At 49.4% G+C, this 18,846-nt stretch overlaps 1 protein-coding gene across 4 annotated transcripts in view; it reads right to left on the reverse strand.

Annotated features, from left to right (window-relative positions):
- Positions 1–4,326: 4,326 nt before the first annotated feature.
- MED12 (mediator complex subunit 12) overlaps positions 4,327–18,846 on the reverse strand; it is a 36,184-nt gene continuing 21,664 nt past the window's right edge. Inside the window, exons 27-44 of one of the 4 annotated variants that reach the window (XM_058847632.1) lie at positions 16,249–16,428; positions 16,038–16,109; positions 15,598–15,758; positions 15,345–15,506; positions 15,149–15,260; positions 14,846–14,935; positions 14,312–14,421; positions 13,697–13,832; positions 13,266–13,427; positions 12,350–12,727; positions 11,870–12,020; positions 11,476–11,681; positions 10,963–11,040; positions 10,542–10,759; positions 9,793–9,949; positions 6,995–7,171; positions 6,749–6,830; positions 4,327–4,754 (exon numbers count right to left, since the gene is read on the reverse strand). In XM_058847632.1, the coding sequence (XP_058703615.1) occupies positions 4,711–4,754; positions 6,749–6,830; positions 6,995–7,171; positions 9,793–9,949; positions 10,542–10,759; positions 10,963–11,040; positions 11,476–11,681; positions 11,870–12,020; positions 12,350–12,727; positions 13,266–13,427; positions 13,697–13,832; positions 14,312–14,421; positions 14,846–14,935; positions 15,149–15,260; positions 15,345–15,506; positions 15,598–15,758; positions 16,038–16,109; positions 16,249–16,428 (2,676 nt within the window). In that variant the 3' untranslated portion in view covers positions 4,327–4,710. Of the gene's footprint in view, positions 4,755–6,748; positions 6,831–6,994; positions 7,172–9,792; positions 9,950–10,541; positions 10,760–10,962; positions 11,044–11,475; positions 11,682–11,869; positions 12,021–12,349; positions 12,728–13,265; positions 13,428–13,696; positions 13,833–14,311; positions 14,422–14,845; positions 14,936–15,148; positions 15,261–15,344; positions 15,507–15,597; positions 15,759–16,037; positions 16,110–16,248; positions 16,429–18,846 lie in introns of all 4 variants that reach the window. The other 3 variants (XM_058847633.1, XM_058847631.1, XM_058847634.1) reach the window with 3 other exon arrangements.

The following is an 18,846-nucleotide window of genomic DNA, read 5'->3' on the forward strand; positions in this document are numbered from 1 at the left end:
CACCGGGAGCGCGCGGCGCGTGCACGGCGGAGGCGGGCTGGGGAGGGGCCGCCCGCAGCACCCCTTCGCTGCCGCCGCGCTGCCCGCCACCGCCGCCCGGCACCGGGACCGGGACCGCCCTGATCGGACATCCCACGGCCCCGCCGCCGCGCCGGCCGGGCCCGGTACCGCACGCCCCGGCACCTGCACCGCCCCGGTCGCTGCGCCGAGGAGATGCCGCACCAGCCGAGCGCCGCGCAGTCCGGTACCGCGCCCTCCGGGTACCGGCACCGGCCGCACCTGCGCCCCGGTATCCCCCAGGCCCCCCAGACCTGCCCTGCTCGCGGCACCGGCACTGTCCTGCTATCAGCACCCCCACCTTCCCGACCGAGACACCTGCACAGCCTGGGGCACCCCGCACCACCCCAGTAAACCCCAATCTGTGGGGGCATCCCGGCACGGCTCCGGGCATCCTGCACTGTCCTGTGCGTACAGAATCCTGCCCCACTGCAGCCTGCCCCAGTCACTCTGCAAGGCTCCCTTTCCAGCCTCGCACAGCCCTGAGCCGTGCTGCCCCGGCACACCCCACAGCAGCTGGAACTCCCTTCAGCCCCGGTATTTCCCCACAGCCAGGGGAGCGGTCCCCGCCTCTCGTACTGCTCCGCAGTGCCCAGCGGGTCTAGGGAGGGTGCAGCAGATACTCAATATGGGGTGTCCCATCCCAGCCTCAGTCTTGGGGCCCGGCCCTGCCACGCACCGGGCTTCAGTCTCAGCAGCCACAGCCCCATAGGCTCCCAGCAGCACCGCGCAGCAAGAGCCAGCACCTCTGTCATTCCCCTTCCCAGCATGGGGGTATTTTCCCCTCCCACTCATGGCCTCCTGGCAGGAGCCGCCTCTCCTACAGCCTGCCGCTGCCCATAGCAATGTTTCAGTCTTGCCTGATGGGATTACAGAAATCATTTGAAACAGGGCATGGATTTGGGTCTTGATGGATGTATCTGATTGCTGCCTCCCTCTGCTATTGCCAAGGTAGCATCAGCTGCGATGCCTCCACGAGTAGGCACCGTTTCCTGTTTAAGATGTTTGCATGGAAGCGTCTGAAGGGCAGCAATTAATTTCGAGTCTCCCACGCACCCCTGGCACCTGCACTGAATCTGTGAAATGTGCAGTGGCAGGGAGATCCCTGCACCCCAGTGCATAGGGCTTCATCTGCCCCAGTGCCTTCCAGCTGCTGCTGCAGAGCAGGGCAGAGCTTTTCTGCTTCTCCTGCCCTGCTACCTCACCCAGGGACTTCTTATGGATGGTCAGCAGCTTGACTGATCTTGTTGCTGGCCAGTTATACAGAGGATATATATAGGGCATAATGATATAGCTCACCCTATATATATATATATATATATATATATATATATATATGTATCTGTGTATATATATAGAGAGAGAGAGAGAGAGAGAGAGGGTGAGCTGCAAGCTGCCACCCACTATGCCGTTGAGCAGGCAACATGGTCCAGCACTGCCTGAGATGGATGCACACCCCTGTCCTGTGCTTACTAGGGTTCATTGGCTCTGAGAAGCATCTTGAAGGGGCTCCTGGACCGATGCTGAGCTGCCCTGCAGCAGGTAGGGAATTAGGCATAGCTCCCTGGGTCCCATTGCCTAACAAAACCAGTTCAGGATGGGGTCATGAAGCACGGCTGCAGCAGTGCCTTGTGGCCCGTTTCCCACCATGAGCACTGCAGGAGAACTGGGTACTCACACAGCTGCTCCACACCCAGCTTCAGTTGCTTGACTGAGCAGTGATCGATTTTCTTGCACAACACCAGTTCTGACAGTGCCTGACAAGCCACCTTTGCCCAGGGTATGGTCTATGGGGACCCTTTATGCCAGGCTGCTGGGTGGGGTATATGCGTAGGGCAGAGCCTGCTTCAGCTCATCCATCCACCCCAATGCATCAAGATTTGTTGCAATCTCAGGCTTCTCCTCAGATGCTGGGCACAGCCCGTGTGGCATCGCCTTCAGGGAGCCCAGCATCAAACAGGCACAGCCCCACACCACCCCCTCCCTTGGACTGGTGGCCGCAGCAGGGCAGCTGTGTGCATTACTCAATGGGCAGTGTGTATTAAAATGCCCCCAGTTGCCTCTGGCTCTGTCACAAGCAGCGTTTAGCCACGACTCGGAGAAGGAGCAGAAGGGCTGGAAGCTGTCAGACCTGCTTAAAGCAGCTCAGTGCTAATGTGCAGCACAGCAGCTGCAAGGCATGCAGCCAGGCCAGGCAGAGCACAGCTCCCCAGACAGCCCTGTGCTGTGACCACGTCTTGCACTGGTCTCCGCGTCCCCCTGCAACCTCTTGCACCCACTGGAAACTGAGGGTTGTGTGGGATCTTGGACACCGTGGCAGCCTGGCGTCTGTCACCACAACAGAGTTCTGGAGTGCTGCTCATCCCACACAGACCTGGCCTGCCAAGCAGCTGACACAGCTGGGGGAAGCCTTTTGACGGAGGAAGAGCGGGGCCAGCCCTGTTGCTGGGCCACGCAATAAAGGGTCCTGTGGCAGTAGGCACTTTGCTACAGGAAGGGACAAGTCATCCCCTTTCTCCCAGGAAGGCAGGGGGGCTCCTGGGGTGCTTTCACCAGATCCCCCCATCAGAACTCCCTGCAGGAGGTCAGCACCCGACTCGGTGTTCTCGCACTGCAGCACTCCCACCTCGCCCCAGCTGCCGTGCAAGGGCCACCCCAGCGCACCCCTGTCCAGCCAGCCCGGCTGTGCTGCCTCCCAGCCCGCTCCGGCTGCTGCAGAGCCGCCCCCCTCCCACCGCCGGCGCGGCAGCGATGCAGAAGGAGCATCCAAGATGCCGCTTGGCGCAGGCTCAGCTGCCTCCCAGGGCCGGCAGAGGAGGGGGCTGTCGGCCATGACCGTACACACCAGGAAGGGGGGCATGGCATCTTGTGGGCAGAGCCAGTGCCCCGTGTCCCCAGGCAGTGGCCCCTCCGTGTCCGCCCGCCCCCCGGCAGGATGAGGGAGCAGAGTCCTCCTGCCTCACCTACGGCTCACTCCGAGCAGGGGCCGCCCGACACAGCCATGGCCAGGAGCAGGGCTTCCATCTCTGCGTCACAGAACACGGGCAGCCGGCAAGCAGAGTCCCTGGCACGAGCACCCTGGGGCAGGGGGAAGATGGGGAATGCAATAGCCAGCTCAGGGCTCTGGCCCAGGCTGATCCGCGTGGAAGGGGACAAGCAGGGAAGCACAGAAGGGGCAAGCCCCTGTCTTCATGAACAACTGCGTCCCCTCACTCAGGCCTGGCCAGCAACACCTTCCAATGGTTCTGCAGCCACATGGCAAGAGCCTGGCATGGGCGCAGGTGTTTGGGGACACGCAGGGCAGAGAGAATGTAGTGCCAAGCAAGCCCCAGAGAGCAGCTTCACATGTGCTTCCAAGGAAAGGGCACAAGCTCCAGTTCTTGGGACAGCAGACACAGGCCCATCAACGAGGACAAGGAGCACTGCCCTGGGGCACTGCCATCCCTCATAGTTCCCTGAGCTTGCCTCCATGCACCCTCCAGAACTATTTGTCCTCAGATGAAGATCAGGTGCAGCTCAGTCCTTGTGGCCTCACTCTATCCCACACTGTCCCATGGGACAGAAGCAAGGCACTGGTCAAGAAAAGCTACCACAGGGACCACAGGTCCAACCCCTGAGGAAGAACCCAAGAGAGAAAAAAGGTACAGGTGGCTTCCAGATTCAATGGACACCAGGTGTAGCAAGCACCAAGATCAGACCTCATGCCAGCAGGCTGCACAAAGCAGGGCAGAAGTTCAGAATGCACATTCCCCATGCAGAGAAAGCTGTCAGGAAGGAGCTAACAGATGAGCCTTGGTGCTTATCAGCCAAACCTTGCTGTGATGAGAAGCAAGAAGAAGCACTGTGAGCGCACTCAGTCTGCAGCTCCTCCTAGACTGCAGAGGTAAGGAGCTTGAGCATCTCTGTAACTGCTGTGGTGGGGGAAGCTGGGCTTGTCAGAGCTCAGAATTACCCTGCAATAGAAGTCCCTCTTTGCTTTATACTGGTGTCCTGGTGGAACATGCAACAGGACTACCAGTAAAGCCCTTAATCAACATATAAATCCTACAAAGCTTGCATAAAAACCTTTGCAAGTATGTGAACACCAGCTTATGAAATAAACAGGGAAGAGCTTTCCTTCCCAAACAAAATTGTTTAGCCTTCACAAAAGCTAAAAATGCAGACGTTAGTTCTACTGAGGAAGAGATGAAGACCATGTGTGTAGAGTGCTGCTGGGCTGTACTGGGAGGAGTGCTGAGGAGGAAAGGCAGGCTCTGAAAACACACTCAGTTTGCAAAGTAAGCTCTCTGTATTCATCCGAGAATGTCTGCAGTATGGAGTTCATCTGGTATAAATAAAGTACAAAATTTTACAATGTCTTAATCATTATTTTAACAAAAATACCAAAAACTGAGTAAAAACTGAAACCAAAGTGGGAAGGGAGACTATCAGCCACAAGGGATCTCCATAAACATTTGTAGAAATTGGATAGTAAAAACACTTTCTCTGTACAATAAAATGCTTCTCCTGGCATTTCCCTGTGAGACAGACAGCAGCAGCACTGGGGGCACAAGGACAGAGGCTGGGGGCTGCCCCAGAGTGTGGGTCAGGCTGAAGAGGCTGTATCCATCCACAGTGATGTCTCCCTCCTGAATCAGGCTGAAGTGCCACAGGTCAGTAGCGTCCAAATGGGTTGTTGTTCTGCTGTGTCTGTGTATCTGTTGAGGTCAAGACAGAGTTGAACAGTCACAAGGTTTAGTTCAGAAAAGAGATTCCCCTCCCCACATCACCAGTGCAGTATGAGGAGTGTCACAGGCCATGAGAAGGAAAATATAAGCACTGTGGTACTCCCTGTGCTGCAGATCTGCCTGAGCCTTTGGGCAGCAGCACAGCCAGGATCCCACATTCTTTCAGGAAGAGATATGTTCTGGTCCTAATCTTGAAGTTTCCATGGAAAACATCTCCATCCCGCATGGTGGAATTGGAGGACCATAACAAAGCCCTGAAAGGTGGCAAGTAGCTGGGAGAATGAGTTTATGGATTAATTATTTCTGATTTTGAAAGAAAGTCAGCTCTATAAAAGTACACAGCTTCTGCAGCCATAGAAGCTACTGAGCTAGCCAGTGTCACTCATCCTAAAGCACTCCCAGAAACCGAAGGTTTCAGAGAAAATTTTCCTGACTTCCTGTCAGTATCTCCATACAGGCCCAAAGGACTTCCAGATGACACAAAGGCAGGAAACATGGTGAAGTTACATTCAAGAACCTCATTAACTTCCAAACTGCTGGGACTGCTGTTTCGTGATTTACAATGCTCACAGTATATATGATTACTGTCCGATACATGAAATTCTGTAGTTCTTTTTCCTGAAACAAAATCAGCATGTGTGACCCTAAGCCACTAAGTAAAAGGAGATGAGTGTAACCTGGTGGGCCTGCTGCCTTCTCAACTCTCCTGGACATTCAGGGATACCCTGGAGCCTCCTACGGCAACCTATCCTGGGCCCAAAACACCCTAGTCCCCCTCCTGCAGGCTGGTCTTGGTTTCCTTCCTGCTTTCTACTCCATCCCTGGCACTACAAATAAGAACTCCACATGATTCCAGGGGGAGGTGATGCAAACCCAAGGAGGCAGCATGGAAACTGAACGCTGACACAAGGCTGCATGGGACCCACACATCTATTCCAGATACAACAGGTTCCATTTACTGTATAGGAAGGCTACAAAAATATGACTGTTTTGCTATATTCAGATTCTTATACAAGGCCTTCCTATACTTGAATGTCCTGGCTGAGATCCTTTGGCACAGACTTATCATTTCTGAATCAGGCTAGTGGGAAGCTTAGCACATTAAAACCTGGTTTGGGGAGGTTTTTGGCCACAAGGACTAAGAATTTTCCATCAGGGAACAAGTATAAGCACAGTTTCCAAGTCCCCCACTCCACACATTACCAAGTCTGGCACGGTCTCACTCTCACTGCAAAATCAAAAAAAACAAACTATCAACTGTGCTGTCCGTTTCTCAAAATTTTCATAGCATTTCTGCCATTTTTGGAGCAGAAAAGCCAGTAAGGTGACAGAAGACAATGACAGCAGGCAATTCAGAAGGGAACAGCATAGACCCTGAATTCTGTATTGTGATCTTCCAGCCTGTAATTCAATACAGATTATAGGAATACAGTGCCAGACTGAACAATATCTATGCCACTACCCTGTTGTGACCACCACAAACACAGCAAGTGTTCAGCTACACTTCCTAGAGTACCCCTCCTGCCTCCAAGAAGTCTTGTCTGGCTCACAACACAACCACAGTGTCTCTGGGTCAACCACCAAGTGATTGCTCCAGGATTACAGCCTGCCTGTACCCCACAGAGGTCACCTGCTGCAGAGGAAATACCCCCAGGTGATTTTAAAGCCTGGATGCTTCCAGGAAAGCTGTGCAGCAGTCCCTACAAAGGCTAGCTCCCTTGTCCCTCTGCAGGCAGCAGGAGGAAGGTCTGGAAGGTTGCTCACAAGCTGGCAAGCACTGCCCTCCCTGCTGCTGTGCCCCCTTGGGCTGGTAGCTCTAAGTCCTGATGCCACCTCCCTGCCAGCATAATTTATGTCTTCAGACAGACAAGTCTGGCTTGGCCTTGCTTCTCTACACCAGGGTACCTGCAATAGAAAACAGTAGGGAGGAGACTAGCAACAGGATCAAGAACACTCAGGCTTACTGGAAAGCTGCTGCTGAAGCTGTCGAACCAGAGCAGCTGTTTGCTGCTGCTGCTGTGTCTGCTGAAGGCCCTGGCGCTGGAACTGTAAAGAGAAAAACACAGTTATAGCCACACCACCTGGCTGGCAGCCTCAGCATTCACACAGGCCCTGGGAAGCTCAGGGAGGGAGAAAGGGGGGATGCAGGTGGAGCACTGCTGGATCTGTGCCGGACTGTCACGTCCCTGTGCCTCCGAGGGAACACTCACAATGGGCTGCTGTGGGGGAAGAGCCTGCATCCCCAGCCCCGGGGGCTGGCCCTGCGCCTGTGGCTGAGGCACTGTGGACACCTGGGGCTGCTGCTGGGGCTGGGGCTGTGGTGGCTGGGGCTGCTGCTGCTGCTGTTGCTGCTGCTGTTGTTGTTGCTGCTGCTGTTGCTGCTGCTGCTGTGAAGACAAAAGAGAAGGGACCATCAGGGAACTGTCAGGGCAATGCACACAGCACTGGGGCACAGCAAAGGCTTAAGGAGGAATGACGTTCCATGCAGTAAAACACCCTCGTACACCATTTTCCTTACAGGTACCTAAATTACTCAAATTTCACCAGGACTCCACCCCAGGCTGAAAAATAGCAAGAAATACAAGGACAGCAAAAAGGTTTTCTGCAAGATGAGGTATTGACAGATGACAGAAGAGAACTGAGTCTACTGCTCATTACTAGGAGCAAACAAGGTGCGAGAATAGAAAACTAAGAACTCAAAAGGCTGGCTGGTTCATCTCTTGCCTCCTGGTTAAGATCAGCAATAATGAATAATGAGTATTTGCCTGAATCATGCTCAGATTCTTTTCAGAGGTAGCAACAGAGCTCCTATAATCTCCTTACACAGTCCACTCCAGGTCAGCTACTCCTACTACTGGAGTTTTCCCTAATCTCTACCCTGAAATTTCACATGCTGTGTTTTAAGGCCATTTCTGGTGCTACAGCCTAGGGATAAGAAGAGATAATGGGGTTTTTTCTTTCTTTTTAAGATAAAAAATTTGGAGACTTATCTCTCCTGTTGTCTTTGTCTCTCTAATGAAATACATCCAGCTATTTCAGACTTTCCTTCTCAGTCATGTCCCCCAACTCTTCAATCTATCTAGCTGTCCTTCCCTGCCACTCATGACAGCTGGTGTTACACTTCAATAAAAGGATGTGGATAAAACTGGATTCAGTGCTCAAAACCAAATGTTTACAGAATTAGTTATGCTGAGAAGAATACTCAGTGTGTTGGAGTCAAACATACCCAGAAATCTTACGGTTTTTAATTTCTCCTAATTTTCAGACAATTCTCCCATCTGTCAATGCAGTTTTTAACTCTCAGGATAAAAAAAAAAAAGAATCCTAGCAGAAATAAAAAAAACTAATGCTATCAAAACAAACCCAATGTGGTGATGGTAGGTACAGTTCCAATCACTGTCTCAAAAGGACAAGGTTCAAATCTTGAACAGACTCAGAAAACAAACAGAAGTACAATCAGCAGAAAGAACAGTGTCTTATGAAAGAAGGTTAGAGGAACCTGACCTTTGGAAGCTGCAAGGGCTCCCTAGGAATGTACATTGGGCAAATAACAGTGAGAAGGAACAGCCAGTAAACAGGACACAGGGGACAATAGTAATTCATACAAGAATCAGTCATGAACACATTGGGTCAAGGATTCAAGCTAAAGGGAGCGAGTTTCTAGAAAAGCCTTCCAACTTATACCAGTTTGGTCACAGGTTCTTGACATGGATGCTGTGACCTGGGTACACAAGAAAGCAGATGACTGACTAAATGAGCCAGGATACCAATTTCATGTTTTTCCTTCTTGCAGCAGCTGTCTACCAACCCATGTAAGACAAAACAACAGGCCACTCATCCTTTCCACAAACCACTGCTCCATGAAAATCAGCTATAGCACCAGGCACACCTTAGGTAACACAGCAGGAGCCACACTAATGGGATAGCTTGGGCACTCCACCTTTGTGGGCTTTTTAAGCAACCAAGCAAACTCAGCTAAAAGCTGAAGGTATACATGAAGTTACTGAGCTAGGAGAAGTGTTAGCAATTTGTTTGAGGCATGTTCTTCTAAATATGACTGATGGAGAATGCTAAAAGAAACTCAAAGTGAATAGTCAGGGGGTGCTACTTTATCAAAAGGACTAAAAGCTGCTGACCATGCCAGAGGCAGTTCTCTTGTCCAGTGCAAGGCAGCAATTCTCAGATAATGCTGACTGCAGCTCTCTGCAGGAACCACTGTTTTGCTCAGGCCACTCTGAACAAAAAGACTCAGCACTCTGTGCCATGTAAAGTCTCCCCCTATTCCACAGGTTTGCTAGGCCTTGTCATAAGGCATAGGATTCACCAATTAAACTATTTGTGTTTCTCTGTCAATTCAATAAATTTCTGTAATTCCTATAAATGTATCTTTATTTCATGTAAGAATTTAATATTCATAAGATCATAACACAAATCCATGGAATACTCATGTCTGTTGACTCATGCCTTGTGATCTTCTTTGAACCTAGAGAGCTGGGTCTAACAGTTGGCTTTGGATCAATTTTTCACCATCTGCTGTAAGAAACGGAGTATGTGGATTGATTCATGCCAGATTTTCTGCCAATGGAAACTGTAACCAATACATATTTTGATTTTGAGAAATGCAGATATGCCCCTAAAGATGATCTTGACCAACTTTCCCACTCTTTTGTGGACAGGAGGCTTTTCACTTTATTTCAAATTCCTGCCACACTTGTGCAACAACTAACTTTCTGCAGAATCTACTGGCTCAGCTGGAGCAGGAAGAGGTGGGACACAGGCCAGAGGACTGAACAGACTTTTAGCTCATGCTGGGTGACTGGCACAAGGCAGTGCAGCAGGAATCTCCATCAGGAGTGGCCAGCTGTAAGGAAAGGAGAACTGCCTAGCAAATTGCCAGACAGCCCCCAAACAGAGTGACATCCTTCCTGACACAGAGGGGCAGAGGTAAGCAGCACTGGTCAGGCCTCCTCCAGCTACAGCAGCCTTCCTCCTGTCAGCAACCACTCACCCTCAGCATCTGTTGCTGCTGCTGCTGCCTCAGGTACTGCTGCTGCTGTTGGTCAGGAAGGATCTGGCTGGGTCGAATTCCTGAGGGAACTCCCTGTGGACCCAAATGGTTCATTCCACTCATCATGGGGGTCTGCTGTATTGACTGATGAGGAAACCTGCAAGAGAAAAGGACAATAGGAGTAAAGGATTCACAGGCAGCCAGATTTCTTTAATCCAAACACAACTTCTGACATCAGAGACAGCCCAAACAGCACCCTGCAATCCATGCTGTCTCTGCAGAAAGGTGAGGGACACAAGGGCCTCTCAAGGGTTTAATGCAATCTGTTTTTCTAGAAGCTCTAAGTAACAGTCACCATTCCACTGCTCTGCATGGCTTTTCTGTTGGATTTATGCCTGCTCAGGAACAATGGAAATCTCAGATTTAGCCCTTTGATGATGATCTGTTGGTTAGATTTAAAACCAAAACTATGACTTTCCCAGGTAATTTTCCCTCATACTTTCTATACCAACTTTCTCTGGCTACAAAGCCAGAAAAACACAGTTTCCTGCCTACAACTAGCATTTCCCAATTTCATCCTATCTCTGTTTCTTCCCTGGGCAGAAAGCTGGACAATGATGCTTCTCTGAGGAAGTAAAGTACAGTAAGGAGAACGGGGTTTTCACAGTTTGCTGTTAGAGTGGTGTAAGCAGAGCAGGGAAATCCTTAATGAAATAGAGTTTATTAACAGCCCATAAGGCAGGAAGTACCTCTGTGTGTTGCCCAAGGTGTGCCCATAGCCAGGGGCCTGCTGGTGCACGTAGCCACTTGGTCTCTGCTGCATCTGTCTAACAGGATCCACTAGAGCAGGATTAGAGCTGGGATGGGAATTCTGATAGGGCTGTCCAGAATAAGTAGGAGGTACCATTGTGCCTGACTGGGAGGGGTGCTGCTGAAGGCCTATGTGGGAGACGTACGGAGTGTAACCCTGAAATGGAACAAAAAGGCCTTTTTTAGTCACGGGGTGCAAAAGAACACAGAACACAGGACATTAGCCTCCTGTAAATACTGTCACAGGGAAGCTCATTAGGGAGAGGAGCCAAGCACTTTCAGGGTTTAGCAGCAAGACCAAAGCTGCTGCCCTGTGCTGGAGCCAGATTCCAGCTCTTACCTGCAGTCACTGCCACTTACCTGGGAGGGCTGCAGTGCTCCATAAGATGGGGTTGGAGCCATTTGGCGCACGGGCTGCTGGCCCATTATGCCCTGGCCCTGCTGAAAGGCAAGAGAGAAGCACTTTTTCCAACATCTCCAAAGGACAGGAACACTGCTGCTCTCTTCTCAGCAGCTCCCACTAAACCAGACAAGTGGTTTCACTGCTTAGCCTACGAGGCTGCTGCACAACAGGCACATGCTCATGACTTCTGTCTCACCCTGACCTGGGACAAACAGGCCACTAAAAAACCTGCCACCCCCAGCCAGCATATGCTCCTCTCATTCTCCAGTGGCCACCCTGTGACAACCTCCTCCAACTGCTAGTGACACAGGCCCACAAAGCAGGTGGCACTAGAGGAACAGACACAAGAAACAACATCTTTCTAGAGCAGATACAGAGGTGGGCAGTTCTGGCTAAAAGGGACAGCACCAAACAGTCTGGCCATGCTATACTGTGGAGTCAGCAACAGCAAGAGCACATATCTGACTTACCAATTTTGCTTGCAGCTGCTGCCTCAGTATCTGTCCTTGGGACACTGGAGGCTGCTGCCTGTACACTGCTGGCTTGTAGGAGGGGTCAATGCCCATCATGCTGCCCATGCCTGGAGGCAGCACACCGCTGTAGGGTGGGCGACTCTGAACCAGTTTTCCCAGTGGCATGCGTACCGGTCTGTAGGATGTATCCAGGCGAGGGCCACCTGCAAGAGGAAGAGAAACAGGCAGAGCAGTCACAGCTACTGCTGCACCTCATAGCTCCAGAATGACTGTTCATCACTGTACCCGGACATGACAGGCAAAAGAAGAAAGTGCAGGGACCTGCACAGGAACATCACACAGAAAAGATTCTCAGAGAGGTGAAATATTTTTGGCTCTCCTGTGCACCTACCTGCTGGAAGAGGTTGATTCTGGGCATAGAGACCCACTGGTGATTGCCCATATGCCAGCCTTGACATGGTGCTTCCTGACTGGTGATGCAAGAGATCTGTTGGCATACCAACTCCATACGAAACCCCCCGGCTAGGACCCAACACAAAGTCCTGCAAAGACAAAGCAGTAAGAAAGATAAATGTGCACTGGGAATTCATGAATGGAGGAAGAGTATTAAAGCATTGAAAAGTCCACAGGAGGAAGCCAAGCATGTTATCTGATCTGGACAGACTCCTTTCCTCCCATTAGGGATTAAGAAAGTGTTTGACTTGTGCCAAGCTAGAGAGCAGGATAAAGCTCCAGTACTCCCAGCTGAGAGGAAACACATCACATCTTTACCATAACATCACTCTCAGGCTCCTCAGGAAGACTCTAGGGAGTGTTCTGTAACTAGGAGTGGTGCACATGGAGTGTCCAGCAGTTGTGGATGTCCCATTACCTCAGTTTTACTGGCAGATTGGTTGCGTTTCTTGGTTTTGCTCTGTTTCTTCTTGCGTTCTTCTGTGGAGGCAGCAGGATTGGAGCTTGTTTTATCAGCCTTGGCTGGTTCTGCAGTTTTCTTCTCTGGCTCTAAAGCCACAGGTGTAGGAGGCTCTTCCTCTTCAGGGGGCAGTGGCAATGGCTCCAGGTAGTAACTGCGGGGCTTGGGTTTCAGGTGTGTGTGATACAGAAGAAGCCTCTGCTGCTCCTCAAATCTGGACACTTTGCGATCCACCCGGACTGTCCCAAACCACCCCCAGGAGAGTGGGGCTGAGTGCTTCAAACCCTCAAAAAGATCCCAAGGAGAAATCTTCTGCTTTGTAGAGACTTGCAATCCCTTTAAAGCAAAAGAGATAAGAACCTTCAAGCCCCTGTTGCTGCTCCTATAAAGGTACAGGTAATTCTGTGCTTTCTTCAGGCTCTAACCCAGATCTCTCAGTAAGTAGTCTGAGGCTAATGGTCCTTGCTCCTCCAGGTGGCAAAGCAGTCATTTCTAAAGGTCTTCATCAACAACTGTCTAGTCTCTTTCACTCCATCTCTGCCAGTCTCCTGCACACTTGCTTTGCCCATTAGTTTACGTGACAGGGATTATGTGTCTCTCTTTACACTTCATATAATCATAAATACAATCCCCAAATTTAGTTAACATCTCAGGTCACAGCAGCATGCTATAACCAAGCATTAACACCCCAGTTTCACCCTTTTTGGCCATGGTTATGTGCCAGCTTGTCTGCGTGCAGCCAGCCACTTCAAGCTCGTCAGGGAATGAGGCACTGCATACAGATGCCTCCCAAGCTGTGCAGACTTAAGGCATCAGAGGACAAGGTGACACCTGCACTCAGGAGCTGTGATACGGACAAAAATGCTTCACTTGCCTCTTTCTTGAAGATGGAATCAAAGCCAGCTATTTTATTGCCTTTAGTATCAATGAGGGATCCCTGAGGTTCACAGGTGATGACATCTCGGGTCTGCTTGGGAAGTGGTAGCAGTTGTCGCACCTTCTCCAGGCTGTCAGACTGACGGTCCCCCAGCTCCTTCTGCACAAGTGGAACAGAGAGGACTTGAATTTTTCAGGAAAGACCATCCAAAGCCCACCTATGCCCCTTCTGGTATTGGCCTCCATCCCTGCCTTACTTCTCACCTTTGTACCCTTCAGGCCTACAGAGTCATAGGGGCCACCCTCACTACTTCATCTAAACAGCAGAAACAGGACAGGTACTGTTCATGAGACACAGATAAATCTGCATAGCTGGACAACCACAACACAGCATGCTCTGGTCCCTATACAGGGCCTGGTGTCCCTCACCCTGAGTTTCTTGACAAGATTCATGTATGCCCGCTTGTTCTCCTCCATGCTTCCCTGAGAGATGCTGGACATATCAGCAGCCAGGGTGCCGTTGATGAGAACACTCAGCATGTCCAGCACGGTGGTGAAGAGCTCACTGTTGGTCAGAGCAGAAAGGGCAGTCACCTGAAAAGCTGATAAAAAGCCTCTGCCATCATTGTAACACCAAACACTATTAGACTGTCAAGACTTCCACCCACATTTAGAAGTGTCAGTCTTCAGAATAACCTCCCACACTAATCCTCCTTTTCCTTTTATACCACACTTCAGTTTTACTCCCACTTGAGTTAGGTGCGGTATCACAGATTAAGACTGGACTCCTCTGATTCCATTCAGCACCTCTAAAAAGCAGACTCAGCTCTCCCCTGAATATCTCTCTGCATCTGGAAAGCCAAGTTTGTTCTGAATATGGCAGAGTGCACTTGGCTATCAGGACCTAAAGGCCCCAAAATCCCTTTCAGCTGTCACTTCTGACAGATCATCTAGAGAAACAGCCAGCTCACATGAGAAAGAGGGCCATGCTAACAACTGCCTCCCTCGGGAAGTGGATAGACCAGAAATCAGACTGGAAGTTACTTGTTTGACTGCATGTCCACAGTGCCACTGCTGATGATGTCCAGGAGAAGCACAGCCCATTCAGTTGTCTGTTGTGTGCTGCGTTGGACTGTGTCAAACATTCCTCCCACCTGACAGAGAAAGGGAGTTTAGTCACAAGGACACCAAGAAACACCAACATTTTGAAGTAAGAAAGGAGCTTAAACCAGAGCTTAAGGGGGCTTAACTCCTACTGAGAGCTGAGGAAGACTGCTGTCAGCAGCCAAACCTCAGATGTAAGTAGTAGCGCTGTGGGCTGCAAAGGCATTCAAAGGGGAAGGCACATCTACAAAAGAGACCAAGTCTTTGGATTCATCCTGATGAAACAGAGCAGAGGAATTTATTCACACACCCTGTCCCACTCAGGGCTCAAGACCCAGAAGCAGCACAAGTGTCTCTCCTACTTCCTTGCCTCAGGACATATATAGACCCTTCTGTGTGTACTTGTTCCAAAGGAAAAAAAGGCAGACAACTTTTCACCCCAGATGGTTAAGCTCTTTTTCTGCAACTGCTCACCAAATTCAGCCGCAGTTTCAAGGCCTCATGCATCAGCTGCTTGGCTTTGCAGTCATCTTGGTACTGATCTTCTCGCCAGTTTGTAACAATCTAAGAAATACAGAAGAGAGGACAGACCTCACCAGCTGTATGCTGTATGAAGAGAGAGCAGCTTGTACCACTCACTGTGGTGACTCAGAAATGGTCAGCTCAAGCTCCCTATACCAAACAGGGTAAGACAATATCCCAGAGGCCATGCTCCAGAGCCTGTCCGCTGGAGGGGAGAGCTCCTGAGGAAAGTGAAGGGAGAAACAAGACCCTTACCTGCTGGACCTGACTGTACAGAGAGGTGAGGAGGCCTTCCCGCTGCTCATCCTGACCTTTCAAGCACGTCAGCACCAGTGACAGAAATGGCTGCTGGCTCAGGAGGGACATACTGAGAGACAACAGAGAGGGAGCTGTACTGCCAGGCTGGGGGATCAGCACAGCAAACACTGCCTGCCCTTTTCCCTGGACTCACCTCTTCTGCTTCTGGCGGTCCCTCTCCTTGCGGGATGATGATCCTAAATGTTGTCCTTTCTCCAGTTCTTCTCCAGCAGCTTTCAGCACATGGCCCTGCACTGATGTTGGAAGTTTGGCAATCAGAGGGGCCACTAGCCATACTCCTGATCTCTCCAGGGAGCTGTGGCAACACAGGAGAGGAAAACTGTTTGCAATGCAATTTAAGATTCACACTTGTCTACAAGAGAGCTGCATGCTGGCTCTACACCTACCTCAGGATGGGTTTGGATTTGTTGCTGGCAGGTGTAGCACTTGTCGAGCTACTGATATTGTTGACTCCATTACCAGTACAGCTAGCAGAGCTTGTCTCTGCTGACTGCTGGAATACCTCAATGGTGGCCTTGGCTATGTTTTCTAACAAGGAGTTCATCTCCTGAAGGTAAGAAAGAAAAAGACAGTCAAGTCCTTCTCTGAGAGCACCTACTGCTTCCACATTTCAACTCAGTACAAACTCAAGTTTGCCAACTTCCCCATGGCTGCTGCTCCTGGAGTCTCAGACTCATTGCTTCCTTCTCATGCTTAGCTTTCACAGGCCTGACTCCCTCATTGTTTACTTTCTCCCTGTCCCCTCTTCTGCCAGGCCACCTCCCCACCAACTCATAAGCAGCCACTTTATCCTCCCCTGTATGATCCCCTCTGAGCAGAAACTCACATTGCTTGCTGTCTGTTTAATCATGAGCTGCAGCTCCAGCGAGGACTGCCTCATGGTCCACTGGTCCAAATTCTGTAATGCACACACATACATCACGTAATTCCTTATCTCAGACGATACCACCCCACACCCTCAGGTCCCTCCATAGTGAGTGTCAGACCCCTCATGAGGCAATTACTAGAATTACACAGATTCTGCCAGCAGATTGCACCTGTAAGATGCGTTTAATCCTCTGCCGCTGAGGGTTTTCTCCTTCCTCATTGTCCAGGAGCCGGTGTGGATAACAAATCAACTGCATCAGCCTCTGGGCCTGTGTGCTGCTCAGGACAGGATCCTGCAAGTCATTGCTGTCCTCACAGAGGGACTTCAGACATCGTTCTCCTACCCACTCCTGCAAGATGAAGGCAGAGTCAGCACAGTCAAACTGATGTCTGATTCCAAATCAACGCCCCTGCTTTCAGACTTAGAGAGATGCATGGAACACATCAAAATCATAAAAGCCTTATTAGTATGCAGTTATGCCTGATAATCATTTCTCTTCATGAACTGTACTATCCTGATTCAGCAGGCATCAGGCATAGCACAGCAATCAGAACAGAGGAAACAAACTTTGACAAGTCAGCAGTAATGAAACACAGTAGTTGCTCTTTCCTTTGAGAAAATATTGATGTGATTTAACAGTACACAGACACTACCATGTCCAGGCTCCCTCAACACTGCCACTTGGGCTCAGAAGATCAGAAGGGATCACTTAAAATTGTTTGGTCCACTTCCAGCACAACAAAGCTCTGGAGCTGTCCTAAGTTAGGTAACTCAGGGGTGCAGCTAGCACTAAACCATGTCTTGGGGAAAAACACACACCTTAATTATCAAATAGTGATGGAAAACACACTGTCACACTTAGTAAAAAACAATTATTTTACTTCTCAGACTCTGGAAAGGAAAATGACTGAGTGGATGCAAGCCACTTTTAAAGTCACATCTTATGAGAAGGTAACAGAAAACTATTATTCTCAGTCTCTTGATTTCAGTTGATGCTCCCCAAATGTATGATAATATTAAGGGCAACAGTTTCTAAACATGAGGTAGGTACTTCACTCAATTTACAGTTAACCTGCAGCATTTGTTAGTGCTGAAGCTTTTCATATTTAAAATTAGGCAAATTCATTAAATTAAAATCATCAGAGGACTGCTATATAAGCACTTCTGCATCTGCAGAGCAAGCCTGATCAGAGAATTGTTCCACTGAGAAGTGACAACAAAAGAAGAGATGAGGATCCAGTTCATTATGCACAGGTGCTGATGCTATGCCTAGAAAGCTGGAAAGGCCCTTCAGCAGTGGACAGCACTCCAAGCAATGAAGCACAAAGTTTGAAAAAGTCAGAACTCTGGTTTGAAATCCTCATGAAACCACAGCCTAGATCATTATCTTCATTCCAGATGAAGTCTGCACATGAGATGTGGTGACCTCTCCACTGCCTATTTCATCTCCCCCCTTCAGTGTTGCTACATCACAATCTCTTAATAATAATCTTTCTTATGTAGGTAATACATGTATCTTTGAGAAGACTCTTTTTATCATTTTCTCAGCTACTTACAAGAACTCAGACTTCATTTTCAATCCACTTTATTGGTATAAAGAAGAAAGAAAGAAAGACATGCTGGAGGGAAGGGATGCTGTCCAGAGGGACTTGGACAGGCTTGAGAGGTGGGCACTGGAACAGGTTGCCCAGAGAACCTGTGGATGGTCCCATCCCTGGGAGTGATTAAGGCCAAGCTGGATAGTGCCCTGATCAGTTTGGAATAATGAAGGTGTCCCTGTTCATGATTTTTAAGGTCCATTCCAACCCAAACTGTTCTGTGAGTCTATGAAGAAACCTTTAAATTAATTATAATCTGTTCCTTTCCCCCATGCCCTCACAATGAAGTCTATTACAAAATACATACCTGAACCTGAGACTGAGAAATCACAACCCCCAATTTAAGGCATTGATAGTGCAAGTCCACTGCTCACAGAAGAGGTGCTAATATTAAACACAGCATTTTACCAGCCCTTTACAGCTGCAGGAAGCCTACAGGAGGTCTGGCACAATTTGGTGGTAACTCATGGGTGTCTACTGGAATGCTCACTTCTACATAACCACTGCTGCCAACAACTGGTATGAGCAGTGACACCTGACACTGCTAGTCCCTGCTGTGCACTAACATTCGAGTCCTTCCTATATAGACTTTCATCAGCAAGGGAGTATCTGCTTCTGTAAATGCTATAGTCATGTTTCAGTGACATCAATAATGTTATATTTATATTTAAAAATACGTGGTTGCAATTCCTTTTTGGTAAGCTGGTAACATCACTATGCAGTCAGCCAATTGATAAACAATAGCATGAGGACAACACACAATACTAATGGTGGGTTTACACATCAAGTAATATAAAATACAGGTTTCAGATTGCAACAACATGTCTTTCCTGCTGAGAGAATAAGCTCATAACCAAGGCTAAGGATACCCATCAAAATCCATTTTCATACAGCATGGCTACTCTACTCTGCAACTTTATTAGCCAGGTTTCAGCTCCTCAAGTGTCAATTTTCCACAAAGGAATAAAAATACTGGTGCTGTCAGATTAGGCTAAGCAAAAGACTTTTGTTGTCATTGTTTTAATTAATTAAACAGGGCAATGCAAAGCCCATGGATACATTAACAGTCTAACTGCAAGAAACACTTAGGCGGCATCCTGAAAGACACCATTTATCATTTTAATAAACCATATGTCTGTCTTTCTCATGCTGATCTTCTTTGCCTTCAG

The sequence above is a fragment of the Poecile atricapillus genome, chromosome 12, assembly GCF_030490865.1.
Source record: "Poecile atricapillus isolate bPoeAtr1 chromosome 12, bPoeAtr1.hap1, whole genome shotgun sequence".
Taxonomy (NCBI): Eukaryota; Metazoa; Chordata; class Aves; order Passeriformes; family Paridae; genus Poecile; species Poecile atricapillus.